Source organism: Leishmania major, chromosome 25 (assembly GCF_000002725.2).
Source record: "Leishmania major strain Friedlin complete genome, chromosome 25".
NCBI classification, from domain to species: Eukaryota; Euglenozoa; class Kinetoplastea; order Trypanosomatida; family Trypanosomatidae; genus Leishmania; species Leishmania major.
Genome location: NC_007266.2, coordinates 630,212 through 657,412, shown reverse-complemented (window position 1 = coordinate 657,412; position 27,201 = coordinate 630,212). Strand labels below are relative to the sequence as shown.

The following is a 27,201-nucleotide window of genomic DNA, read 5'->3' as shown; positions in this document are numbered from 1 at the left end:
AAAGGGGGGGTTGCACCGCTCTATGTGTAAGAGCGAAAGAATGAGCGAAAGGGGACCAGTCTGGGCTGGATCGACCGCTGAAGCGAAGCGGCGCGCGAAGGGGATTGTTGAGCGGCAGCGACAGCAGCAGCGGAGACCACAGCGCAACCCCCTTTCCTCTTTCAAGCTGCCTGAAGTGTGGTTGTGTCGGTGTGTCGGTGCGGTTGCGTGTGTGTGGGGGGGGGGGAAGTGGGAGGAGGGGGGGGGGGAAGAGGGGGCATGGAGATTTGTGAGGGGGGAAGGGGTTTGCAGCGGAGAAAGCGATGCTGGAGAAGGCGCATTCCCTGCCATCTTGCCCCTCCCCCTCCCCCTGCCCCCCCCAGTGCACGGCGCGTATGCGGGTGGTCGTTGGCTGTCGCCTGCGTTTCGCGCGTTCCCCCGCGGCCCCTCTCTCGTTTTCTCTTTCGTGTGTAATGAGCTAAGTAAGTCCTCGTCATGGGTTGTGTGTGGGTGTGCGTCTCGCTCTTCGTTTCGCTGTTTTGTTTTGGCATGTGTTGGTAAGTCGAAGTCGATGGGCTTTCATTCTGCATCTAAGCAAGCAAGCCAACACACACACACACACAAGCATGAATGGGTGGATGCATCGGCGGCAAGAGGACTTGTGGGGCAACGGAGCCGATGTACGGAGCGTGGCAACATCGCGCCGTAATCCCGCTGCTCTCAAAAATATATATATACATATATATATATATATGTGTGTGTGTGTGTGGCGGATCCGCGAACTCTCTCTCTCTCTCCTTTGTGTGACTTCATCTTCACTGCTGGCAGCCTTCACCAGCAGTGCGTGCTAGTGAGTTGCATGTGCATGTGCTAGTGGGGGTAGGCGCACGGCACTGGCGCACCCCCAGCTTCATGATTCCCTCTAATCATGTAGACGAATGACCGCTGACGTCTTCCCGTCTCCCTCCCCCGGATTTCTCTCCCATTTCTTTGGCATGGCGGTCTGGCTGGCTCTATCCGCGCCACCTCCTCATCAGGTACACCCCACGTGTATGACTGTGTCTGCGGGCGACTCCTTGTTGCCTCCTTGGAAAGTGTCGCCATCACAACCGCAGCAGCGGCACTACACGCACACGCGCCCCGGCTCCGTAGGAGAGGGAGAATGAGAAGTCCGTACATTCGTTTCCCCAGCCCCTCCCTCGCGGAGGAAGCGCTACGCCTTGAGTGGGTCTTTGGCCTCAATAGCGACTACAAGGCTGGCATCCACAACCTCAGCATTGGCGGTGGTGGCGTCAGTGGCCGAGGAGAAAACCAACAGCAGCTGGCGCAGCAGCAGCGGAGGGTCTTCTACACGGTGGCGCACATGGGTGTCTTGTACGATGCAATCCAAAACGCGCAGAAGCACCTCCTGGGGCACCGGTACTCCATCATCAGCAGTAGCTGCTGCAGCCACAATCACCGCTTCATCGTGACAGCTGACGAGGGCGACGTCAAGGTACGCCGGCGCATTCAGCAGCAGGTGGTGCTCACGCAGTCGGCCACGGGCCACGCGGGCGAATCGCAGAAAGATGTGGAGGAGGAAGAGCTATGGGAAGAGGCTGCCATGTGCGTCGATCCCTCCGTCGCGAAGCGCGACGACGAGGAGGACGGGTCCGCCATGATTGTGTGGGACGCGACGACCGCGCTACCGGTGAAAATGATTGCCACAGGCAAGTACGGCGGTGTCCTGAGCGTCGCTATGTCGCCAGATGGGCAATACCTCGCCACCCTCAACCGCCGAGACCCGCAGGAAATCATGATCTGGGCCTGGACGCAATCGAATCCCGCCTCGGTGGGAGGAATGCCTGGCAGCATCGGAGGAACCCATAACGCTGCTCACCTCCTCGCCGATGCTGATATGGCCCCCGTCTTTGTGCGGCGCATCGCTGCGCGTGATGAGCAGACGTTCATCTCCTTTTCGCAGGACAACCCGGAGCTGCTGTGCACGAACGGGCTGCGCCGCGTCATCTTCTGGTCTTGGGTGGAGGGAATGCTGAAGTACTACTCGCCGCCCATCCTCCAGCGCCGCCTCAAGGCCTCCGTCGGTAACTTCACTCAGACCGTGTACCTGCCTGGCACGATGATGGCGTGCAGCGGCACCGTCGACGGCGATGTCGTTCTCTGGTCCTTGCAGCCGCAGGATCGCGTCATCAAGGAGCAGGATAAGTCGCTGCTGAAGATGGTGCGGGTGCACACCGGCGGCGTGACCTTCATCACGACAGTGCAGGGGTACATCGTCACGGGCGGCATGGACGGTGTCGTCAAGCTCCTGGATGCAAAGCTGCGACTGGTCGCGTGGTTCGATGACCTCAACGGCGGTCCCATCGTCTCCATCAGCTTCGACCAGGTGCTGCCGGTGATGACGGTGGAGGAAGCGCGGGCGATGGCGCCGGAGCAGGTGGATGGTCACCTTCTCACTGAGGGCACCGCCGCCGCGAGCCTGTTCACCGCGCCGGATTTCATGGTGTCGACGGCGCACAGCATGATCATCGACGTGCCAGCGAAGGCATTCCACACGCCCGGTACCGCCGCTCACGCGGGCCCCAACACAGCGGCACGCGGACGGCTCATCGTGCAAGGTCAAGACCGCGCTATCCAGAGTCTGGCGGCCCACCCGCACCTGCCGCGGCTGGCGATCGGCGGGTACAGCGGCAATCTGCACCTCTGGGACTACTGCGAGAAGCGAGTGGTGCTGCTGAGCCTCTTCCGAAACCTGCTGATCCGCTGCTTGACCTTCGACCCGTCGGGCAAATGGCTCGTTGTCGGCTTCACCAACGGCGTCATAAAGGTGCTGGACGGGGAGACGCTGGAGGAGGAGCAGACGATTCGTCCCATAGCCAACACCACGGCCGTCGGCACAGTAGCCGGCGACGGCGCCACAGCAGCCGCAGCGCAGCCCTCGTCGCCGGGCAACGGCAAGCAGCGTGTCGCCGAACAGCAGCAGCAACAGCAAGCAACGGTGAGCAAGGCGGCCGCCAGTGTGGAGGAGATCCGCTTCTCCCCGGACAGCCTCCTCATGGCCACCGCCAAGGACGACGGCTCCGTCGGCCTGTACGAGTATGTAAAGGCGTCCGGGTCTACCAAGAAGGCGGAGTGGCAGCTCGTGGGCCACCACAAGACGCACAACGCACCTATCTGCGGCCTCCACTTCGGCGCCCACACAAGCGGCTTAGAGGAAGGGCTGAGGCTCCTCTCTGTTGGCGCCGACAAGCGACTCATCGAGTACGAGCTCGTCGACTCCAGCCCTGAGACGGGGCTTCTCCTACGCACGGCGCACAAGATAGCGCAGGAGTCGACGCCGACGGGCTTCGCCTGGCTGCCAGACGGGTGCTCGCTACTGGACGCGGCGAGCCAGCCGCGCGACTTCTTTGATGCCTGCGGCGAAAGTAGTGACGACGGGACAGGGGACGGCAGTGCTGCACACGAAAGAGGCGACAACGACAACGCCGCCAGCACTGCAACCGCCACAGGAGACGGTGGTAGCGGCACAGATGTGCTGGACATGCTGCTGATCGCCACCCGCGAGTATAAGTTTCAGGTGTACCTCAGCAACTGGAGTCGGCAGTGTGTCAAAACGGTCTTAGCGCCGACGTTCGGCGGCCCGGTGACGCGGATGGCTGTTGTGCCGGTAGCGAAGCCGCCCGCCGCACCTGCCTCGTCATCGTCCCCGCCGCCATCTCACTGCCTGGTGTATGCGACCAAGGAGAAGGTGATTGGGCTCACCCAGCTTCCCCTCCGCGGCGATCCGTGCGGCTCCATCGGCATCCTCGCCCACCCAGGCAGCATCACCAGCATGGTCACCTCGCACGACGGCGCCATCGTCTTCACGGCGGGTGGGCCTGACCAGGCTGTCATGCAGTGGCGCGTGCGCGGCGAATGCATCATGTCACCGTCGGAGTGGGCGGCCGTCGTGCACTGCCGGGAGAAGGGCGGCGTGCCGCTGCCGCATCTCGTCGGCGCGGTCGAGGGCGGCGCTGACGGCGAGCTGATGAAGGAAGTGGTGGACTACTTCTACTACGCCCAAATCCGCGCGCAGGGCGAGGAGACAACGGCGAAGCGCGTGCTGCTTGGTGCCATTCCGTTTTCTCAGATGCCGAACCTTCTACGCTCTCTCTGCTACTACCCCTCCGAGAAGGAAATCGGGCACCTGACCTACGAGGTGGCGAACATGTATGGCCCACGAGACGAACCGCTCGCTGAAGTGAACGTGGACGCCATTCTGCTTGACTTCTCGCAGTTCATGCGGTTGTACATCAACTACCGCCCTGTGTTCGGCATCACGCGGCAAGATATCGAGGCAGCCTTCCGCGCGCTGGGTGCGGATAGGGTGACGGGAGAAATCAACCGCGACCACCTCTTCCATCTGCTGTCCACCGAGGGGGAGTCGCTCAAGTCCAGCGAGGTCGCCGCGGCTTTGACGTCGCTGCTCGGCGACGGCATCCGGCTCGAAATGCTCGAGGACGTCATTACAGCACGCACCTTCGCGAAGAACCTGCTGGGCTTCGAAGATTACGACGAGGACCTTGGGCCAGACGGTAAGGACCAGCGTGGCAACGGCGTGGACAGCGAGGATGACTACGATAGCAGCAGCGGCATGTACACCGCCGGCGACGAGGTCGACGTCAACACGCTTGCCTAGTAACCGGTGGCTACGGAACGGATAGCAGCGGCGCAAGCCAATAGTGGTTGTAGGTGCAGCAGTGTTGTGGTTTGTCCCTCGCTCATGTACGTAGATTGAGTCTCTTCTTCTCTCACTGATGAGCTCCGTGAGAGAGCGAAAGGGAGGTGGCAAGTGAAGGAAGCAGGAGACGGGCACCTCATCTGCAGCACGTACACGCTAGCGCAGTGAGCACATACCCTTCTACAGTGCGCGCTGATTGTCAGTCACTCTGAGCGTGTTTCTGTGCTCCTATGTGTGTCCCTCTGCGGGACAATGATGTAAACTACCCAAGTGCATGCGCCCGGAGCGGGACGGAGCATGCAGGCGGAATAGAAAGAGAGGAACGGCTCCGGCACACTCTAATACACATCGGCGTGTGTCTGTCTGTCCGTTGGAAGGGGCGGAAGCGGATGTCTGCCTCACCCCCCCCCACACACACACACATCCCTCCCCTCATTCAGCAACAGCGATACATGTATACGAAACAGAGGGGGTGGGGCTCTTCTTTACGGCGTCCTCACGCCTCCTCCGCCCCACCCCCAACCCTTCGCGCCTCCCTTCCGCCATCGCCGTCTCCGTAGAGCGCAGACGTTGATGCGCAGCGAGCCGAGACTTGGGAGACGGCCATGCAGCATTGCTAGCGTTCGTAGTCGAAGCGAATGCGAGCAGATACTGCCTCGTGCAGGGCGTGTGCGAGTGTGTGGATACATGCGCAAGCGCCGCATCGTCGCTCGGTCGCCACCTCTCTCACTCTCTTTGCGCAGCTGCCACGTCTCTTCCCCTCCCCCTATTCTCCCTTAATCTTCGCCCTCAGGCCCTCAGCATGCCGGTGCGGAGGTGCAGCTGCCCACCGTCCCCTGACACACAGTAGACAACCACGCGCATACGGCTGTCCATACTTTGGCACTTAGGTCAGTGGATCTATAGAGCGAGCGCTGTACTACCTTCGAGCGCGCCTCGCCGCTGGTTTGTGCGCGCACAGTCACACTCACACAGGCAACAGCGCTCGCGTTACAATCACCAGCGTCATCATCATAGACGGCACCCTATCATAGATACACACCCGCGCACTCACATAAAAAGGCGAGTAGACAGGAGAGGGCCTGCTCGTCACGGCGTTGGTGTGGTTCTCTCCGGAGGCGGATCCGGTCACAAACACTCTCTTTAGCAGACCAAACCCGCACCCGCACGTGCCTCTGTCCCTCTTCGTCGCGAACCATTCGTGAAAGTACTAGAGAGGCCACCCCTTCGCCTCCTGCTTACCATCTCCTGCAGCGCTGTCGTCCATGTCGTCTGCTGTCACCTCCTGCTCCTCTCGCCCTCTCTCTGGGGTGCGCGTCTTCTTGCACATCCGCCACGGCCCCGGCGGCGAGGACGGAGGATGGAGGAATCACAGCGGCGCCAACACCGACTACGCCATGAAGCGCAACGGAGACGGTGGCCGAGCCTCTGCCAGGGATGTACTGCGCACCGCGCGTTTTCATGTGCAGCAGCTGGGTGCCACGCTTGCCCTAAGCGAGGCCGCCGCGGATTTGGTCGTCTTCCACCGCGGGAGTGCATCCTTCTTAGAAGCTGCGCACGTGAAGTTCAAGACGGTGGTTTGTCCAGACTACCTTGCCGCATGCGTCGCTGCCGATCAACGCGTGAGCATAGCCCCCTACGTCGTCAGCGCGACGGCAGCCACGTGCACTACCCCAGCACGCCAGTCTACTGGAACCTCCTCCTCTGCTGTCCCTGCATCTCACACCTCGGCCGCCTCGCCAGGAAGTGCTCGTAGGGCAGCGACCGCCGCTAGTGACATTCCGCACAGTACTGGTTGGGGTGCGAAGAGCAGCCGGTCAACTAGACGAGGTGCAGCCGCCGTCCCCTCGCGTGCAACGCGTAGCCCGCCGAAATGCGGTGCCAAAACGAGCGCACCAGCCGAAGGCCCCACAAACCCTCCTCTGCTTCACCGCTTACTTCTCCTTGACGACGATGAGGATGGCGGCAAGGCAGACCACCAGCAGCAACAGCAGCGCGGGCTCGCAACGCTTGCACGGGTGGTGACGGCGAGCAAAGAGGGCGCAGCCGCCATCACCGCTGCTTCCCCCTCCTGCACTCCCTCAGCTCCCCGGGCCGCGCCCAGCACCCCCACCAACAGCGGCGCCACGAAGCCGCATCATCTTATCGCTGACATTCAGAACAGCGAGACGAGTGCCATACGCTGCGCGCCTGGACAGCTCCAAAGTGACGGTGCAGGCGGCCAGCAGAGAAGGCGTGCGGCCCGTGCGAAGCGAGGCGTGCACCAGGAGAGCACGGTGGCGTTCGAACTCGACGAGGATATTACCCAGCAGCCGAGTACCGACACCGCCTCTACGCCGCGACTCACCCCGTCTTCTCGATACGAGGTCGGCGGTTGCAGAAACCAAGGTGTGAGTACCATGACACTGCCCAGCAGCAGCAGCGGAAACGAACGCGTTGCTGCCGCGGTGGAGAGGTGGGACGCGGATACGGGGGAGGAAGAAGCGATTCGCCATGCAGTGCTGCGCTCCACGGCGACGGCCGCCGTGACTCGGCGACGGGGGCGACCGCACCGAGAAGCGGGCGCCACTCCCCACGCAGCTTACTCGGCGTCGTTGCCAGCGGGCGGGGCGGCCGGCGGCGGCGGCGGCGCGATGGGAAAGCGCAGCCGAGACCCTTTCTTGAATTCGGACGGCAGTTCGCGACAGCTGCGGCCACGAGCGGCGCCGGCGCCGTCCCCGAGGGAGTTGAGGGGTGTGAGCGCGGCTGTCACCGAGCCGCTTGCCGCATCCTCTCGAACGGCCTCCATCGCTGCCGCACAGCCGCAGACGCCATCCGCAGCCTCTGTGGCGCCTACCCGAACGACTGCCAAGCGGCCTCGCAGCAGTAGCAGCAGCAGTAGCGTTGCAGACAGCTGTGCGGAGGGGTCGATCCATCACACCCGCGCAACGCCATCTGACACACCACAAGGTAGTCGCCAGAGACGAAGAAAGCAAGAAGATGCGGGGCACGGCGCAGCCCATGACGAGGCGAGTAAGTCACTGAAGCGAGAGCAGCAGCAGCAGCGCCAACTTTGCGCGCGACGACGCCGGCGCATCTCGGGCCGAGGTAGGGCCGAGGTCTTATCGGATCTCGAGTGTGCTCCGGCCGCGGAGCTCCCTCTTTCCATGACCTTCACGGACCTCGCTTTCCTCCGTCGACTGGCCTCGGAGGACGAGAAAGTGGGAGTGACGGCGGCTGGGCTATGCGTGCTCGTACTCCTCGATGGCCTCGCAGACGCTGATGCAGCAGCGGCGACGCTTTCATCGTTCCTGCGCGACGTCGTGGAACAGCTGGGTGCTACCTGTGTCGTCCTCGGCGGTGACGACGACGACAGCGGAGGTTGTTCGTGCTGGTTTGGCCGACACAAACGCGCTCACGCGGAACGGGTGCGGCGCGCGGCGAAGAAGCCGACGCACCTCGTCGTGAGCCCACACGCCGTGCTCACGCCGGACATTTTGTTCTGCAAGGCGCTGGGCATCCCGATTGTGACGCCGCAGTGGCTCTACGACGCGGTAGCGCTGGGGGCGTTTCCGGCCGTCTTACCGCACGTCCATGCCCACCCCGTGTACGGAGATCGGCAGGTGGCGGACGCGGCGGTGGCGGTGGCCGCTCCGGTTACTGCTGCCGGTGTCCCTCGTCGCCACGAGCTCCTTGGAGTCGAGGAGGACGATGGAGATGCGGTGGAAGCAAAGGCGGTGCGGGCTGGCGAAAAAGCGGGAACACGGTGTCCTCCACGTTGTGGCGGGTCCTCCACGTTGCGACAGCTCCGTAAAGAGGTGGCGGAAGAGTACGTGCCGGCTGGCGAGCAGGCGATGCGGCCGTTCTACGTACCTATCTTTCAAGACCGCATGTTCTACCTCCACGTTCCCCCGGCGGACCTGGCGAATGCCAACGCAGCCGGCGGTGGCGCCGGGCCGCCACGCTCAAGTCGAGCGAGTCGCAACGGCCGCAGTGGGAACTACCTGGGAGACGCAACGGCTGCCTTGGCGCAGGTGAAGGAGCTTCTGCGTGTTCTTGGCGGTACGGTGACGCGTAACGTGGGGAGCACATACCTTGACCTTGTGATCGACCTGACCGGCTTTTACGATAACATGGTGAAGCTGGGGCTGACAGCAAGAGAGCAGCAGTCGCAGCAGCAGCAGCAGCAGGCCCGCGCGCTCCGTGAGTCTCTCAGCTGTGCCTTTCAGGACGCCCTGCAGCGCGTCTCTCTGCAGCCTGTTTCCATGGACGCCGGTGCTGCTTCGACCGCGTCTCCGACGGCTCCGCCGGTTGTGGGGATCGCGTGGCTCATCCATTCGATTCTCACGCGTCAGTGGACGGCAACGGACCCATTTGCGCTGACTGGGCACCCTCTCACTGTGCAGATTGCGACCGTGCACCCGCGCGCACAGATCGACGGCACTGAGGCCGCCAGTGCGACAGTGCCTTGCGAATATGCGACGGGGAGTGGGGCCGTCGCAGCACCGGCAGCCGAGGATGCTCTTGTCGCTGCTGGTGCGCCAGCTGCTATGGGCGCACCATACACGCACACCCCATCAGCGCTGCCGTCTCACGAGGAGGCCGCCGAGTCACTGAGCGGTGCTGTCTGGTCAGCCGTGGTGGCAGCAGCCGCTGCTCCGCGCCTCAAGCACACGCGAGGTCCGCAAGCCGCACTGAAGCATGCGAGTCATCAGCTCGGCACGCAGGAGATAGCGGCAATGCTGAGCGATGCGCAGCTGCAGTCGGTCGGTGTGTCTGATGCAGCTACCCCGTCCATACCAGAGCCTGCGCATCCACCGCACCAGTCCGTCACGACTCCGTTCTGCATGGAGGAGGAAGATAGTCTTGCCTTTGCGCGCATACAGTACAGCGATGGCGATTTTGATGGCGTCGTGTGACAGGGAGAGGGAAGGAGATATGGACAGGAGCAGACGCACAGTTTGTGCCTGTGTGTATGCTCCTGACGATCCCTCGCCCCCTGCGGCTAGATCATGAACACCCACTGACAGTCGCATAGACAACGCTGTACTAACATGGATGCCGACAACACGCACAGACGAACTAAACAACCTGCAGGCGCGCCTGCGTGCAGTCGCCGCCAGAGTGGGGGAGGAAGCGTCTTTCTTTTCAGCGGATCTGCCCACACGCGCCATCAACTCCCCTGTCACTTTTTCACTCACTCTGGACTGTGCAAATTCAGGCGCGTCGGTCGCGCGTGTGTGTGGGAGGGAGGGCAGGGGCGTTGCACTCACACCCGCGCACTCTGTACAGCCACTGATTTCTGTTATCACTCCCTCTCTCCATTCATCCATCTCCTCCCTCCCCTCTTGCCCTCTACTCGCGCATACACGCGCACGCGAGCGGCTCAGCAATCGGCGAAGCTGTCGTAACCGAGCGGAAACTGTGCGCGCCTGCCTGCCTGTCTGTCTGTCTGTCTGTGTGTGTGTGTGTGTGTGTGCTTCACGGAGTACAGTCACCTTTGGGTGTAGAACTCTGCTGTGCATACGCATCAGGCGTCTCCTCCTTCTCCAGCACCTTCCTGCCCTCACCTTGCACCCCCCCACACACACACCCACACACACACACGCAACTCCGCTGTTGATTTTTTTTTTCGAGCCCTTCACGCGCTCCCTCCCTCTCCCTCCTTTTCCTCCATCGGCAGATCGCACACATCATCATTGCACCTCTTCTGTGTGTGTCTGCCCACCCACCCACCCACCACCACCACCACCAGCAGCTCCACACACACACACACACACAGACCCACCCACCCTCAACCCCCTCTCTCTCTCTCTCTGCTGCTCTTTGCGCACAGCTGCCCGTCGATTGGCGTTTTGTGCGCACTTGTGTGTGTGTGTGTGTGTGTGTGTGTGTGTGTGTGCATGCTTCCGTGTCCTGTCGCGCATGCTATCATGTTTCTGGCCATTTCCCTCCGTTGCTGACTCAACCACCCCGCCGCCCTTCCTCCATTTTTGACCCGTCTCTCTCTCTCTCTCTCTCTATCTTGGAGACACACGCACACAGGGACAGATACCCTGCTCCTGTGCCCAGCGTACGTGCCAGTGTGTCTCCCCCACCCACCCACCCGCCCCTTCCTGCGCGTGTGCGTGGGCGTGCAAGGGCCAAACAAACGAGAGCGTGCGAAGAGAGCGACTCGGACGCAGCACAGTAGCAGACATTATATATATATATATACATATACAAGCAAGATGACCACTGTATCCGAGAAGTATCAGCCGACCGGCAAGGAGGTCCCATTTGGGGGAGGCCGCTTTCTTCTCAGCCACCGCCTCGGCAACGGCTCCTTCGGCGACATATTCGAAGGCTACGACAAGAAGAGCCACCGCATCGTCGCGGTGAAGCTGGAGCGCAAGAAGGCACGCTACCCGCAGCTTTCCTACGAGAGCAAGGTGTACCGCGTGCTGCATCAGCCCCCGGTGGGGCAGAATGAAGTGAACCCAAAGCAACTTTTCGCGGAGGGCGGCAGCAACAATACCTCATCCAACCTGCCACAGAGCGTCAGCGCCATCGCGCAGCAGCAGCGCAAGTCATTAGAGGCCAGCATCGTTGTCGGCATCCCGCAAATCTACTACTTCGACAGCGAGGGCGACTACAACATCATGGTGATGGAGATGTGCGGCCCCTCGCTGGAGGACGTCTTCAACTACTGTCACCGTCGCTTCTCTCTCAAGACGGTCCTCATGCTTGCTGATCAGCTGCTGCAACGAATTCAGTACTTTCACGAAAAAGGCTTCGTGCACCGCGACATCAAGCCGGAAAACTTCGTGTTCGGCTGCCGGTCCAAGGCGCACATCCTCTACATCATCGACTACGGACTTTCCAAGCTGTACTGGGAAGTGAAGAAGAACAGTCACATCCCCTTTGCGGAGGGCCGCCCGCTGACCGGGACGGCGCGCTACTGCAGCACCAATGTGCACCGCGGCTTCGAGCAGAGCCGCCGCGACGACCTCGAGTCCATCGGCTTTCTCCTCATCTACTTTCTGCGAGGCAACCTGCCCTGGCAAGGGATCCAGGCGAAGGACCAGCAGATCAAATCCATCAAGATCGGGGAGACCAAGATGGCCACGCCGCTGGAGGAACTGTGCAAGGGGATGCCGAAGGAGTTTCTCAACTACTGCCAGTACTGCCGTTCCCTGTCCTTCACACAGAAGCCGGACTACGACAGCCTGCGGCGCCTGTTCCGCGATCTAGGCAAGCGGCTCGGGCTGACACTGCCCGCGCGCGATTTGCCTAGTGCCAACTTCTGCGCAACAAACCGCACTGGCGCGAAACCGTCCAACCCGCTCGCGGTGCCTGCCATGTTGTCCACCGATATCACATCCCAGACCGATTCGCGGCTGCTGAGTGTGATGAGTGAGTCTACGGTGAACAGCCGGCGCAGCCATCCGCTCCAGACCCCCAGCACCGTCGCAGCGCAGGTCCTGCCGACTCTCGAGGACATCGATCCGATGCGCGGCCCGTATGACTGGTGCTTCGACTGGTTCTGTAAGCGGCAGATGGAGGTCAAGAGGGGGATGGAGGAGCAGTCGCGGCAGCAGCGGCTGGAAACGCAGATGTCGGCTATCGCGTCTCGCCACAGCGAGCTGCGCCTCGAGGACGTCTCCGACGTAATGAACGGATCGATGCAGCGGGACAAGAGCAGTGCCTTTGGCAGCAAGCGTCCTACGTTCAGGAGTCCATTGCAGCCGGATCACCTGCGTATGTAGGAATGTTGCACGGTGTGTGCGTGTTTGTGCGTGTGCGAGAAAGCGGGGGTGGTGCGCACACCTGTGCACTGCAAGCTCAGGGTCGACGCCACATGCCGTGAGAAAAAGGGGGAGAGCCGCATAGAGAACGCGTGCACGCGTGGCGTAAAGCTGTCACTGCCGTCTCCTTCGCACACCCCCTTCCGCGACCCCTTCCCTGTCACCCTGCCACTCCCGCAACGGGTCTAGTTCCAACTAGATGTACCCCCTCTCCTTCGTCTTGTGCAGCCCCCTCTGCAGGGTTGCTTTTCTCTGGCGCAGCTCGTCCTCCCCTCTATGCGCTTATATGTGTGTTCGTGTGTGTCTGTGTGTGTGTGTGTCATCCCTCCCCTCCCCCACCCATCCTCCCACTCTCTGTGCGGATGTGAGTATGTTATGTATATCCACCGGTGTTCCCGCTCTCTCTGTCTGCGTGCGTGCGTGCGTGTGTGTGTGTGTGTGTGTGTGTAACTGTGTGTGTGTGTGTGTGTGTGTGTGTGTGTGTGTCTGCCATCGAAAGGTGAAAAGACAGAGAAAGCGAGAGAGATCGCGTGTGTCCTCTTCGCTCTCCTCGTCGCCACCGCCTCCAGGCCGCCGTCTCTCTCTCTCTCTCCCTCGCTCACATGCCGCCCCACCGCCCACCCAAACGTGCTTCCTTGATGTCTCATATAGATCTGTGTGCGTGTGTGTTTTCCGTGTCCCACGTACTGTGTGCCTCTCTGCAGTGCTGCGGATATATGCATATATATCTGTGTAGTGGTTTCCTTCTCTTGCTTTCGCCGCTTCCTCTCTACCATGGTGATCATCCCAGGCGTTGATGGCCGTTGTCGTTGTCGAGGAAGAAGATCGTCGCCGTAGCTAGTTACCTTTTTCTTTTTCATTCGCCTATCACCCCTCTTCCTATCATATCCCCCCCCTCTCTCTCTTCGTCGAACACGCGCAGACACTCACGGGCTCGCACATGCACACACAAACACACACATCACCGCCTTCTTCATCGCTCATCTCCCCCGTGCCGTCCTCTGCACCTTTATCATCCTTTTTTTCTTCGAGTTATTTTCACCAGATCTCACTCTTCAGCCCCCTCTCCCCTCTCCCTCTTCCCTTGTCTCCCCTTTTTGTCTGTCTGTCCGTGGGTGTGTGTGTGTGTGTGTGTCGGTGTGCGCGTGCGATGTCGCCATGTTGTGGGTTACCTCGTCTTTGCAATGACGCATGTTTTCATTTATTATTATTATGTTGTGTTTGTGTCGTCGCTCCCCCTTCCCGGGGCTGGAGGGTGCCCTTCTCCTCCGGCGCCTCCTCTGACTCTGCCTTCCTGCTCCTTCTCTTCCTCTCTCCACGCGCTTGTGTGTCTGCGGATGCATATGTGTGTCTCCTGCACTCGCTGGCTTCTCCGCTCTCTCGTTGCCGCAGGCCGTTGTGTGCAGCTGATGGTGTTTGTTAGTTTAGTGTGCGGGCGCGGAGTACCTGGTAGCGGTTATCAAGAGGTCGGAACAATCTCGCCGATGGAGAAGATGGGTAAAGGAACTACACGGTACAAGTACGAGCGTGCTCTCCGAAGACAATTTGCAGTTCTTGACGAACGATTCCAAAGGAACTGAGCAGACATGATGGAAACTGTATTGATGTTTGTGTTTGTGTATGTGTGCGCGCGCACGCGCACGTGGGCGATCTCAAGGGGCGCATGCACGTGTTCGTCTGCGCTACGCCTGCGCTCTCCATGTTTGTGGCAAACAGTGTTCTGTGTCTTTGTGCGCTGCATGGTGACAGTGTTGGGAACGGTGAGACAGTGAGGGGTGGAAGCTGCTCGGCTTCAGTGTCTGTTGCCGCGTTCTCTCTCTCTCTCTCGCTCGCTGATGTGTTTGCGTATGGGCATGCGGGAGCGCACATGGAGCTAGAATCTCACCACTCCCACCCTCCCACCACCACATGGTCGTAGCTTCCATCTCCCATCTCCCTCACCTCTCACATCTCTCTGTCTCTCCAACTCGCTGACGTTTTCGCTCTCTCGTGCTCAACACATAACCGAACACGCATGCGGCGATAGTGGAACTCACCGGTGTCGGCGTCGTTGTTTTGCGCGCACGCCGCGGGTGCCGGCCGATAACGCACAAACATTCCACACATTCTTTCGCTTGTCCTCTTTCTCTTCCGAGGCGGTTGCCCGATTTCCTTCTGTCTCGATCTCTCCTTGGTGGTGCTCTTACCACGCACCCACCCACCTTTGCGTTCTCTTCGCTTGGCGGTCGCGTGTGGGTTTCTCCTGCGGCCGTCAGCTTTCTCTAATTCAGCAAAGACCTCTCCCTATCGCCGTGCACGCGTACACCGACACACGCTCACCTTCAACACTCGCTCTCGCTTCATTATCTCTTGCCACAATAGCCACAGCCACACCCCATCACGTATACCGTCGTCTCCCTGTGTCGGTACTCGCGTGGTCCTCCGCGTGCCGGCTTTGTTACTTGCGTCGGCGTGTAAGGTTTGCGTGCCAGCACGTGTGTGTGTGTGTGTGTGTGTGTTATCACCTGCATAGCCGGTTCCCCGATCTACACGTCGCCATCATGAGCCTAGAAGACTGGGTGGAGCAGCGGTACGCACGCCCTGTCGTCGTCGTGGAGAGCAGCGCTGCGGCGGATGCCATTTGCGCCCGTAATGGGATGGATCTCATTCACCTACTACGCCTGCACAGCGTGTACGCGGGTGGGCCGCTCTACGCCCGCATCGGGGACCGCAGTGAACCGGTGGTGTGCAACAAGTTCGGTGTTCGGCTGATGCGCACCGAGTGTGTGCGTGACGTTTCGCTGTCTCAGGTGGCACGGCACACTCGACACCTTCTTCGGAACGCGGCGGCGTTCGACCTTGCCTACGGGGAGCAGCTGGATGCTGCACTGAGGGCCATTGTTGAAAAGAATCGCAGCCGCCACGACGGATCGTTGCCGCGGCCAGTCCGGGCGGCCCAGCCGTCCACAGAGTCGCCGTCGCCCCCCGCACCGTTTGAGGTGATTGGCGGACCAGCAGCGGTGTCGACGCTACTGGAGCGCGCCTGCCCCACGTGGCACCGCGCCTTCATCCGCGACCTCCACAGCCTCGTGCGGTGCAGCCCCTTCGACACCATCGACTACCCCATCGGGGCTCTCTTCGCCGTTGCCACGACGGAGGCGGGTGGCGTCGAGGGCATGCTTCAGGTCTTCCGTCTGCAGGCACGGCGCATCCAAGAGTTGCGCGCCAGCCTCCCAGGCATGGACACAGAGCTGCACCAGTACTACCTAATCCTGCACGACAACACGTCACCGCTGAGTCCGTCGCTGAGCACCGCGCGACAGGTTCTGACATCTGTGCAGCAGCTCTACGGGGCGAATTACTGCGCCCTCATCAAGGTGAACTCCGTCGTCGACCCGCGCACCGTAAAGAACCTCGATCCGTCCATGTGGATCGCGGCCTCGCCGATGGCGATGGACGTGCCCTCTGCGCAAGCACTTCATCAAGCAGCGGCGCAGGCAGCAGCGGCAGCAGCAGCACCGGCCAGCACCGTCACCGCTTCACAATCTCCTAGCGCGTCCACTGCCTCCCCCTCCTCCGGTGCCGCGTCGCCGTCCGGCACCGCTGCTGACCGCGCCCCGGCGCTTTCGTTCCGCGCTGTGCACAGAACCTGCGGCACCTGGCCAAACTCGAACACCGCCATCATCACCGGGTGCTACATGAGTCCCGAGGACGTCACGGACGTGCACAACGTCATGGCCCACTACCTCTCCCAGTCCCTCTTCAAGTTTGTCGAGCGGCGGCTGCGCATGCTCGACGTGTCCGTGCAGGATCGGCGCACGACGACGCTGAGTAAGATGGCGGCGTGGTTCAAGGGCAAGGACGAGGGCCGGCCCCGCACTGCCGACGTAGTCAACACGCCGAACGGCTTCGACTCGTCTGCATTCCCAAGGTACGTAGCGCACTCGCTGGAGATGCAGATGCGGCACTGCGGTGATCTCTCGCTGGCCCTGCACGACCTAAAAGGCGCTATCTCGTACTACCGCATGTGCATCGAGGAGCTGCTCGAGACGCTGGCGCTGCGGTCGTACAACCGGGCCCTCATCGCGGCTTGCCAAGAGGGCATCGGCGTGGCGCAGCTCCTGCAGGGCAAGCTGGTGCCTCAGAGCCTGACACCGTGGTACACCAGCGTGACGTCCGCGACGCAGCGGGTGAGCTCGCAGACAAACCGTTGGGAGGTGGCGTGGAACGACTACTTGGCGGCTGGAATGCCAACGCACGCGGTGCGCGTTGCCTTTCTGCTCTACGAGAGCAGCCGAGTCCGCACGCCGCCCATGCTGGATCGGTGCCATGCCATCCTGACACACCTGCAGCGGAGCGGCATCCTGCAGCGGCAAAATCTGCTGAGTGGCGTCGTGAACGACATGTTGGCCGGCATCGCGGCCTTCACAAACCCGCCTTTTCCAGCTGGGTTAGAGGTGCCGCCATCGATCCCGAGAGACTACCCTGTGTACATGAGCCTGCGCCGGTTTGCGCAGCGGATGCAGCGGGCAGGCGCCCTGTACCGCGCCGGCAACTCACTGGAGCAGGCGCTGCGGTGCTACCTGCGTGTGCTGGAGCTGCTCCGCACGATTGACCCGCAGGAGTCGTGGAAGACGCTCGCCGAGCACCTCTACCTGACCGCCGGCCAGCTCTACATGCAGCTGGGCCAGGACGTGCGCGGAATCGCCATGACAAGCGTCGCCGTCGCGCAAGGGACACCGTTGTATCGTCACCCTGCCACCGCGCAGCAGGCGTTCGAGGGCTTCTGGGCGCAGCAGAAGCGCATGCTCTCCAGTATGGGCTACGCTCTGTGCCCGCACATGCCGATGCCTCGCATACTGCGCGACTCCTTTCGCGTGGACCGCAACTACTACAGCACCGACACGCTGACCGATGACGCGGCGCGCAAGATGGGCGAGGCAGCAGCAGAGACGGAATGGCACAGCATGGAGAAGCATCTAAAGAAGAACTACACGGAAACGGTGCTGAGGGCGCACCCGTCCTGCCGTTTCCCGGCCTTCCACGGGGGCGGCAAATATGGCTGCGGCGGCACTGCTCACGGCCGGCGCAGCCAGGGCGGCCACGGTGGGTGCCATAACACGGCCAACAACGGCTACCGGTACAGCACAGCAGCCGACGGACGCAGCGGGGCCTCGTCGCCGGCGGTGTCGCAGCACCCAGGTGCGCGCCAGGACGACCACGTGTTTCCTATGGCAGGCGCGGCGTCAGGGAGCGCTGCACAGCCGCAGCGGCACTACACTATCGCAAAGGCCGAGCCGCTCGTGCTCAACTTTGTCATGGAGAACATCATCGGTTGCTCGATCGAGGCAACCAATTTGACGCTGCTCTACCTCGACTACGTGTCACCGGAGCAGCTGTGGAAGAGCTCGATGACGCAGACGGTGCGCCTCGAGGCCGGCGCGAGTCGGCGCGTCTCCCTCTCCTTCGACCCTGTGTCGGAGGGCGAGTACGCCATCATCGGCCTGTGCTGGTCCTTGCTGGGTCAGGAGGGGTACTACTACTTTGCCACGCGGGAGAACCGGCCTGGGTGTCCGGAGAGCCTGTACGAGTACGCGATTGAGAACCCGATGCCCGCCCTCGATGCCCCGGAGAACATCCACGTGAGCGTGACGCCGTCGAAGGCATGTGTCACGGCCACCTTCCAGCCCCCGATCCCGGAACACCTATACGACGGCGAGTACTTTTACACCAACCTCGTCGTGTGCAACACCAGCGCGCAGCAGGACGCGGCGCACGTGGTTCTGCAACGCAGCCCCGCGGCATCGCATCTCATGTACATCGAGGAATTTGGCCGGCTGCAGAATCTCAAGCGGGAGGCTCCGTTGGTGCTGGCAGAGCACCTGAAGGCGCAAGAGACTCGCACCTTCGCCGTCACCATACGTGCGCAGCATCGGCGCAGCGACGCGGCGCTGCAGAACACGCCCAACTACTTTTTTCTGCTGCTTGGCTACCTTTCCGGGCCCCTGCCGGAGCCAGAGAAGCTGCCGCCGTGCTTGTTCGCGAGCGCCGCGGAGCTTGACCCCGCGAATGCGACCCCGCCGACGGAGTCCTCGTTGACGTCGACGATAGCGTTGCCCACTTCACCGCCGCACCGGCAGCTACACAGCCCCACCACTCCTGTTGCGGGCCACAAGGCCGCGGGCGGACCGGCGGTCATGGTACGCCTGCATCGGCTGCTGCGCCGGTGCGAAGTCCAGCCAGTCTTGGCAATGCACTCGACAGTGCTGCCGCCAGCCAACGCGTCACTGCAAACAGCCGTGGTGCTGACGGTAAAGAACATTAGTCCGGCCGCGGCACGTGCCCCGGTCACCGCTACTGCCGTGACCGCAATCACTACCACAAGCGGCGAGCCTGCCTCCATCACTCCGGCGAGCACACCGGATGCTGTGCAAGCGGTGCCGGTATCCAGCAGCGGAAGCGCGGCATTGTCGTGCCATACCCACGCCAGAGGCCACTCGTACGCGCCCGTGCGCGTTGCCCGCGTGTTGGTCGTGCACAGTCCGCGCTGGGGTGTCGAGCACAAGGGCACGGAAGAGCTGTTTGCGGACCGTGCTGTGCACTGCCTGCTCTCCCACGGAGACTCGCTGGCGCTCCCTCTGCTGGTAAAGCGACAATCGCACGCCGCAGAGGGGGCCGACACGACGGTGCGGCGCGTGTCGCTGAGCGACGACGCCGCTGCCGCCAGCGTCGAGGCGCAATGCCCGTACCGCGACACGATGTGCATAGCGCTGGCGAAGGCACTTCCATCGTCAGCACGCGCAAAGGCCGTGGAGGAGCACCTCGGCACGTCTGTATCTCAGTCGGAGCGCAATCTCTTCTTCCTGCAAACCTCGTGTGTTGGGCCGGGCCACGTCGGCGCACGCCCGTTCGCGGACGAGGCTGGCGGCGGCTTGGCGTTCTACGCCGACAAGGCTGGGCAACAGAAGGAGGCAGCGAAGACCGCGAAGCAGCGCCGATGCGACGAGGCGGACGAGGAGCGGCGTCTCTGCGGGGGCCCAATAGAGCAGTACACCCCACTCGCCATCGCCGTGGCGTGGGTGCGCGAAGAGGGCGGCGGCGCTGAGAATCAAGAGAAACACAGTGGTGTTGGTGGTGATCTGAGCCAGCGAGAAGGCCAGGTGTTCCTCTTCGTGGACCCCATCGAGCATGTGTACCAGACAGTGGCGCAGCAGCAGAAGCGGCAGGCTGAGCAGGAGTCGGTGACGTCGCTGCAGCCCGCCCTCAGCGCCGTCAGAGCTGGCGTGTCGGCGGAACAAACCCAGCAAGAGCTCTGTGAGGCCATGCTGGTGCGCTACGCCAGCCTCAAGCGCTGGCAGGGAGCCTTGGTGTCACATGTTCAGGCACCGTCAGTCGTGCGAGTCACACAGGGCCGATCATCGGACAAGACTGTTGCTGCCCCAGTGCCTGTGACGCTGCGCTGCCTGTCCCTGGCGCCGGTGCCGCTGCTCGTGACCGCCGAAGCGCTGCCGCCCTCTGTGCCGCACCATTCTCTCTCCTCCCTGAAGCACGCTCGCGAAGGAGGAGCGAGGGGCGACTGGGCCGCCAGCCCTGCCACACCACCACCGTCTCCTCCGGCAGCGATGACAGCGAGCGGGCCCGATGTGCCGGTGCTGTTTGTAGGAAAGACGGTGCACACATTCTTGCTGATGCCGAGCGAGGAGTACGAGGTGCAGTTCACGGCGCTTGCACTGCGTCCTGGGCTGGTGGACTGCCAGCGCATCTCTCTCAGTGCTGCCCCCATCTGCTACTTGCACAGCACCACCGAAAAAGACGACGACGGCGCTGACGAGATACGGGGCACGGAGGGTGCACAGCCGCTCATGTGCACGGGTATGACACTTCCGTCTCTCATCCGCGCCGTGCTGACTCACAAGACGCCGTCGGCAGCGCCCAGAACTGCACCACGCGTGTTGCTCTCAGACCGGCAGCTAAGTGGGCGCCAGCAACCCAACGACGACGCAGACATGCGCAGCGGTGCGGAACGGTGCGAACGCCGGCGAGCCCTGCAGGGGTATCTGGCGGCTGCAGCGCATAGCAGTGTGATGACGCTGGTGGAACGCTACGGCACCCGGGCGGCGGAGCTGGTGCGCCAGCTTGCCCCTCTCGGCCCGGCCGGTGGTGCGACAGTCAGCCAGGTGATGCCGTGCACTGCGCCTGCTCTAACCCGCGTCATCATGCTCGATGACCACGCCGCTACATCGACCGCCGTGGGGGAGGGTGCTGGGGTGGCGATGCGGAAAGCCACACCCGCGGCTGCTCCTGTCGCGACCGTGAGCGCCCCCTCCACCGCAGCGGCTGCAGCGACGCGCTCACATGATGCCGCTCGCAAATTCTTCCGCCAACTGGAAATCTTCGAAACTGAGCTCCAGAGAGCGAGGCTCGGCAGCGTGTCGGACCCCCATGGGCTGCAATACGTATACCGCCCCACTGTCAAGATGGCGGGGGGCGGCACGTCCAGGGTCGGCCACTGCACAGCCGACAACTCCTTTGCCACGACCCCGATGTCAGCGGCAGCGCCGCCACCCCTAACGGAAGAAGCTGTGACCATAGGCAACGGAGGGGTCGCGGCGCCTGACAGTTTCGGTGGCTCCTGGGTGGCCGATCTGGTCTCGGCAACGTCGCGCAAGATGGACAGCCTCGCACGGCCAGCGGTTGTGACCGTCTTCGGCGCCCAAGGAACCTTGTCCTCGGTTCGATCACCTGCGCAGCAGCCGTGCGACGATGCCGAGGAGCTGGGCAGCCCCCTGCACCTCCCCGCAGTAGCGTTCGAGAGCCACGCAGTGGAGGCGGCATTCGCCCTCGATATCAGTGAGACGAGCTCGCCCTTGCAGGGGTCGCACAGTGGTCCGCATCCGCTGAGCGGCGCTGACGAGATGGGCAGTGTTGAATGCATAGCAGAGTTGGCGGTGTGCGAAGACTCGGACTCTCTGTGCGTGACTGACACCAAGACGCAGATCGACCTCGTGTCTCCGATGCGGCAGCTACGCTCGAGCGGTGTCAACGTTGCGGGTGCCACTGACGTGTGCGACGGTACCGAAGTGCTGATGACCGCAGCTGACGCCAAGGATACGGAAACGTGGACTTCGCCGGCAGCGCGGCACGCGCCCGCGCTGCCACGGCACTCACAGGAAACCGGGAACTCCGCTTTGGCGCACGATCCGCTATCGCCGTCCTCTGCTTCTAGCAATGCAGCAGCTTCCCCAACTGGCTTCACCGCTGACGTCGCTGCAGGCATCCCCCCGCCCTCTCCGTCGTCCTCGCCCCTCCCGCCATCGGGGGCAGCCGCAGTCGACGTGACGACACCACCGACATGAATGCACAGCAGTGCAGCTGGATGAGCAGAGCGACATTGTTGTGCAGGTGTGCTGCGCGCATGAGTAGTGAGCTTATGTGTGTATGCATCTCCTGGAGGTGGTGCTTGGCACTGTGCGCGGATGAAGCGTGGGAGCTGGCCGTGCGTGTACGTCTGTGTCGCTACGTGTTTGCCGACTGAGTTACTCTTCCATTGCAATGGTGTTGGCGTATGCCGAGTGTGTGGTGCCGGTGTGTGTGTATGTGTGTTCCAGGGGGAGGGTGGGCAGTCTCTATTTACTTGGTCACCTCTCGAGCTCACCAGCAAGCTAAACTCTCCCCCGTTCAACCCCTCCTATCAACACAGGAAGGCGCGTAGCTATCCTCGAAAATGGAAAGGATTCGAAGATGATAGCCGCTGATGGAGATGCTTGGGGGGATCGTGCTGCAGTGAGGTGTTGGGTGAGGTGAACTGTACACCTGTGTATGTGCACGCGCATGTCCTCCCTCATATGGACAAGCACACTCGCACTTACATACGCGCACGTCTCGACATCAGCGTCTGCCTCATTTCCCGTCGCCATCCTCGCGCTCACGAGTGTGTGTCCGGCGATGAGACCTGCAAGCATGTCATGGGGCGCGTAGGTGTGTCTCTGGGTACGCATGTGCGGCGAGGCCTCGACCGCAACTCCCCCCCCCCTACCCTCGATCCGTCTTCCGGCAACCCATCTCTCTTTCCCTCCTTTCCTTGCTCTCTGACATACCCAATACACATGCCGACACAACGGCGCATCGGCAACTGCAGCTACATCACCTCTACACCATATACATACGGACGCACAAGCAATCCCGCACCCCCCCCCAGTCAGAGGAACTCTCCCCTCCTCCTCCTCCTCTTGTTTGTGTTGTGTTTGTTCTCATTTTGCTGTTCTTACCACACCACCACCACCACTCTCCTACGTGCCTCCATCCACGCGCTCACGCTCGACAACACTCTTTTTATCGCCGCCTCCCCTCCTCTCCCTCCCTCCCCCCTCTCCCCGTTCCGTTCCCTCTCTCTGTTATTTGTGTGCGATCGCGCGTTCCCGCATCGACGTCTGTCCCCCCTCTCCCCACCGGCACCTCTCACAGTGGTGGTGACCTGTACCCATACGCACACGTACATGTGTTCACCACAACAACAACCTCCTCTCTCTCTCACCCTCCCCCTTCTTGTTTCTCCCTCCGCTCATCGGAGCGAAAGGTTTGCTGTCCGCCACTGCCGTGCACACACACGCGTACACGCTCAAGCGCATCCACTCCCAAACAGCAGCGGCAGTCGCACAGAAAGTGGCGGGATAGCGAAGGGGAAGTAAAGACCGTAGTGAAGAGCAGAAACGAAAACGGGGGAGACGTTGTTGCAGAACTCGAGCAGTGCTTATCATTGCTGCCTGCGGCAGAGAGCGACGCGACGAAAGGGAGATCACGCTTGTGTGCTGCTGCTGTTTTCTGTTGATGTCTGTGCTTGTTCGTGTGGTTCTATAGCCCCCCCACACACACGCACATACACACCTCACCTCACACCCTCTCCCCGTAGCCCCTCACACACACGCGTATACACACACATATACACAGTTCACCATCGACCTACCCACCACGAGCAGCACCACCGAGTGCTGTGTGTGAACTCTTCTCCCTTCATCTCCCACGCACCCCACCCACCTCCTTTTCGCTTCGTGTTGCTCTCGTGGTGTTGGTGGGGGTGTCCGCTCGAAATCGCCCACCGTTTAACACACATTCACGCATACGCACTGACACACACACACACGCGCGCATATCAAGTGAAAAGGGTGGAGGGACGTGTAAGACCTGAAAACCAAGAGGAGGGACACACTCGTGTGGGTCAGTGTGTGTGTGTGTGTGTGTGTGTGCCTCTCTCCGTGTGTGCATGCCTACGCGTCCGCGCACGTGGGCCACGTCTTGAATCCGCAGCATCTGATACGTCGTGAGGCGGTCCATCATCCACAACCACCCGCCTTGTTTCCATCCCCTTCTCCGCAATGCTCCAGAACAATCTGGCAAGTCCTCTCAAGCGTAACCGCGACTCCAGTACGGGCAGTGAAGACAATCCGCACGCGCAGCAGCAGCTACACCATCACAGCCCCTGTGACGGTCATGGCAGCGGTGCTGAGGGCAACACCACGACTACCGTGATGGTGCAGACGCTCTACGTAGACCCCGCTCTCAGCAGCGCGGCAGTGACCAACCACAGTTCCTACTACGCGACACCGGTGTCGCAGGGCGGCGGCAATGACGACGAAGGGCAGGCACACCGGCTGTGCGACCGCGCCGATGGCCCGGCACCGCACACCTCGGCACATTCCGTGGCGCTCACGCAAAGCTCCTCCTGCACATGTCCATCACGTGCGAGCAGCCACAGCAACTGGCCCACCCCACCCCCGCCCCTGCCACATGCGGCGCCGTCCTTGTCGTCGTCGGCCTCGTCCTCCTACAGCGACGAGGACGTGGAGGACGAGACGAACGAAAAGGACCCGCGCAACTACGCCGAGGATGTGACGAAGAAGTACCCGATATTCACGGAGGCCTACGCGGAGAAGTTCCGCCGCGACGCGACGCCGTTCATGCGCGTGGTCGAGGCCGCCTCGGCGGTGTCGCGGATCTCCTCACCGACGGGTGGCGTCAGCGGCCCCCTGCAACGTGAAAAGCAGTTTGTGCTCTACGACACCTACCTGTACGAGCGCACGCTCGGCAAAGGGACCTTCTCGAAGGTGGTGCTCGGCATTGCACCGCCGTCTTCGCCGGCGCTGGCCACTCAAATCTCCGGCGATGTCCCGGCGCGGGTGGCGCTGAAGGTGTTCCGCGACAAGGAGGAGTACATCGAGGCGTGCTGGGACGAGTTCACCATCCTCAACTCCATCTGCGTGGACCCACCCTCGGTAGCGCCGGAGGAAGTCGCAGCGGCGGCGGCGGCTGGGCACCGTCAGGGCACGACAACCTCATCGCCGTACATATCCGTCCGCTCCGTTGTCATGTTCACCGCCTCCACGTGCGGCATCAAACAGCAGTACTTTGCTGATCAAGGTCGCTTCCTCGTGCCCATGGGGTACGTTGCGCATCCGGTGCACCCGGCCATCGTCTTTCCTGTGATGGGGCCGACACTTCTGAACGTGCTGAACACCATCCGGCAGAAGAGCAAGGAGGTGGCCCGCGCGTCTCGGCACAAGCGGCTGCGCACGGAGGCGCAGCCGGGGAAGAACACCTGCAGCGACGGCGCCTTCTCCACGATGCCACGACAGTTCTCTGCAATGGCAGCTTCTGTGGACATGGGCGCCAGCGGGGAGGCACAGCAGCCATTGCCGCTGCCCCCGCAGGAGCAACTGCAGCAACAGCAGCAGCAGCAGCGGCGGCATGTGTACTACCGGGGCCTTCCTCTCCCGCTCCTCAAGGCGGTGCTGTATCAGGTGCTGACCTTCCTGCAGTTTATTCACTGCCGCGGCGTCGTGCACACCGACCTGAAGCCGGAAAATGTTCTCTTCGAGTCCTCCAAGGTGCTCTCCGTCGACGTCGGCATCTACTACACCCACTACCTCCGCCGCAACAGCGACACCGTTGCCAAACGCATGCCCTCCGCCACCGAGACCAAAAAGTGGTCGAATGACGACTGCAAGCTCCACAGCTCCTCCCTCGAGCAGCGGGCACACCGGCATGAGCAGATGGCCTTTACCCTCTCCTCGCCCCCACTGTCATCGAACCGCAGCGTCACGGGCGCCGCGGCGGAGGGGGAGGGGCTCAAATCTAGTCTGATGGAAGCGGCGCGTGCGGCGGGCGAAGGGGCGGCGTCGATGTCGTCGACGGGCCTCAGCACCGTGCCCGTCGACGTAACCCCGTCCCAAAAGGGCGACTTGACGCTGGCGCACTACGTGAGGGTGCCAATGCCGGTGATGAACAGCGTGCGTGTCGTCGACCTCGGCGCAGCGCAGTTTCTCTCCACCTTCCGCGACCACAGCCTTATCCCAGGCTACGCGCACGTCCCGGTCAGCTACAACCCGATCCAGACCTCCCACTATCGCAGCCCTGAGGTGCTGCTGGGCTTTGGCTGGAACACCTCGGCAGACATCTTCTCCCTGGGATGCATGATCCCGGAGCTGCTCACAGGCGAGTGTCTGTTCATGCCGAACCACACGATGGAACACCTAGCCATGATGCAGCACGTCATCGGTACCTTTCACGACAAGGACGGCATCCGCAGCGGGACGGCCACAAACCTGCGCAGCGTCTTCGCATGCGACATGCGCACCTTCCGCCACTACTTCACCCTCCAGCCGAACAACCGCGACTTTGACCTCAAGTGGCCTGTATCGAAAAGCATGGTGCATGAGCAGGAGAAGCAGCAGCGCTTCGCGTCAGCGGAAAGCGGAAAGACGGAGGATGATGGACTGGAGCCGCTCGAGGAGACGCTTCCGGGGGACATCGACTACGTGACTCGCATGCCAACTCTTGATGATATCCTCGCCCCGCTGCCGGACCTGCTGGACCTGACGCGGCGCATGCTTTGCTACCACCCATTCAAGCGCATCACAGCAGAGGAGGCCATGCAGCATCCCTTCTTCCGGAAGATTTAGAGCCCACGTCCCTCGCACGTGTATCTATGTGTGTGTGTGTGTGTGTGTGTGTGTGTGGCTTCCATGTGCCTGTGCGCATCGTGATGGTAGAAAGTGCGGCACGCATGCTGCAATGGAAAGGCAAGGATGCACAACCGTCGGCTTATTCTCGTATATGTATGTAGAAAGGTGTGTGTGGGGGGCTGTGTCGCTCAACGCCTTCCTCACCCCATTTCCACGACCACCACCATCACCACTGCTGCATCTCTCTGCCCCCCTCCACCCAACACACACACACATCTCTCTCTCTGTCACCGCGAAGTGCGTGTGTGGTCTACTCGATTCAACCCGCCATGTGGATGTAGGGATCGCGCGAGTTTTGGTGGCTGTCGAGCCTGTTGCTTGTTTGCTCGCCTGTTGCAGAGAAGGGCTTCACTGCTTTGGCAGCGGTATGTGACCCAGCTGAACCATCTGTTCCTTCTCGCAGCAAGATCCCATGGCGCGACGGCATGCGTGCGTGTGCGCAGATGTTTGGTGGTGTGTCTGTCGCCGCTCAGGTATGGCGCAGTAGAGGAAAGGGCAACTAAAGAGGTCTCCGGCTGAGTGGTGAGAGGCGTGGAAAGGGAAAGGTCGACAGAGCAAATGCGGTAGACACTCACGCTCACGCACACACACACACACACATGCACACACGTGTGCTGGTGGTGGTAGTGTGTGTGTGTGTGTGTGTGTGTGTGTTGGGGAGAAGGGGGGTATGTGCGCCATGTCGCCCCTTCTTACCCCTTAACTGCCGTGTGTCACTCTTCCCCTTGCAGTGATTTTG

The 27,201-nt window shown here is 61.9% G+C and overlaps 5 protein-coding genes across 5 annotated transcripts; all 5 read left to right on the top strand.

The window, feature by feature from the left end:
* Positions 1-1,141: 1,141 nt before the first annotated feature.
* On the top strand, positions 1,142-4,657 carry LMJF_25_1600 (conserved hypothetical protein; the record flags this gene model as incomplete). Its single annotated transcript, XM_001683865.1, has 1 exon — positions 1,142-4,657. The coding sequence occupies one exon, from the start codon at positions 1,142-1,144 to the stop codon at positions 4,655-4,657; it is 3,516 nt and encodes a 1,171-aa protein (XP_001683917.1).
* Positions 4,658-6,096: 1,439 nt separating this feature from the next.
* On the top strand, positions 6,097-9,597 carry LMJF_25_1590 (conserved hypothetical protein; the record flags this gene model as incomplete). The annotated part of the gene is made up of 1 exon (XM_001683864.1): positions 6,097-9,597. One exon carries the CDS (start codon positions 6,097-6,099, stop codon positions 9,595-9,597), a length of 3,501 nt encoding a protein of 1,166 aa, XP_001683916.1.
* A 1,311-nt stretch (positions 9,598-10,908) lies between these two features.
* On the top strand, positions 10,909-12,426 carry LMJF_25_1580 (putative casein kinase I; the record flags this gene model as incomplete). The annotated part of the gene is made up of 1 exon (XM_001683863.1): positions 10,909-12,426. One exon carries the CDS (start codon positions 10,909-10,911, stop codon positions 12,424-12,426), a length of 1,518 nt encoding a protein of 505 aa, XP_001683915.1.
* A 2,579-nt stretch (positions 12,427-15,005) lies between these two features.
* Positions 15,006-21,800, top strand: LMJF_25_1570 (conserved hypothetical protein; the record flags this gene model as incomplete). Its single annotated transcript, XM_001683862.1, has 1 exon — positions 15,006-21,800. One exon carries the CDS (start codon positions 15,006-15,008, stop codon positions 21,798-21,800), a length of 6,795 nt encoding a protein of 2,264 aa, XP_001683914.1.
* Positions 21,801-23,969: 2,169 nt separating this feature from the next.
* Positions 23,970-26,399, top strand: LMJF_25_1560 (putative protein kinase; the record flags this gene model as incomplete). The annotated part of the gene is made up of 1 exon (XM_001683861.1): positions 23,970-26,399. One exon carries the CDS (start codon positions 23,970-23,972, stop codon positions 26,397-26,399), a length of 2,430 nt encoding a protein of 809 aa, XP_001683913.1.
* Between the last annotated feature and the right edge of the window lie 802 nt (positions 26,400-27,201).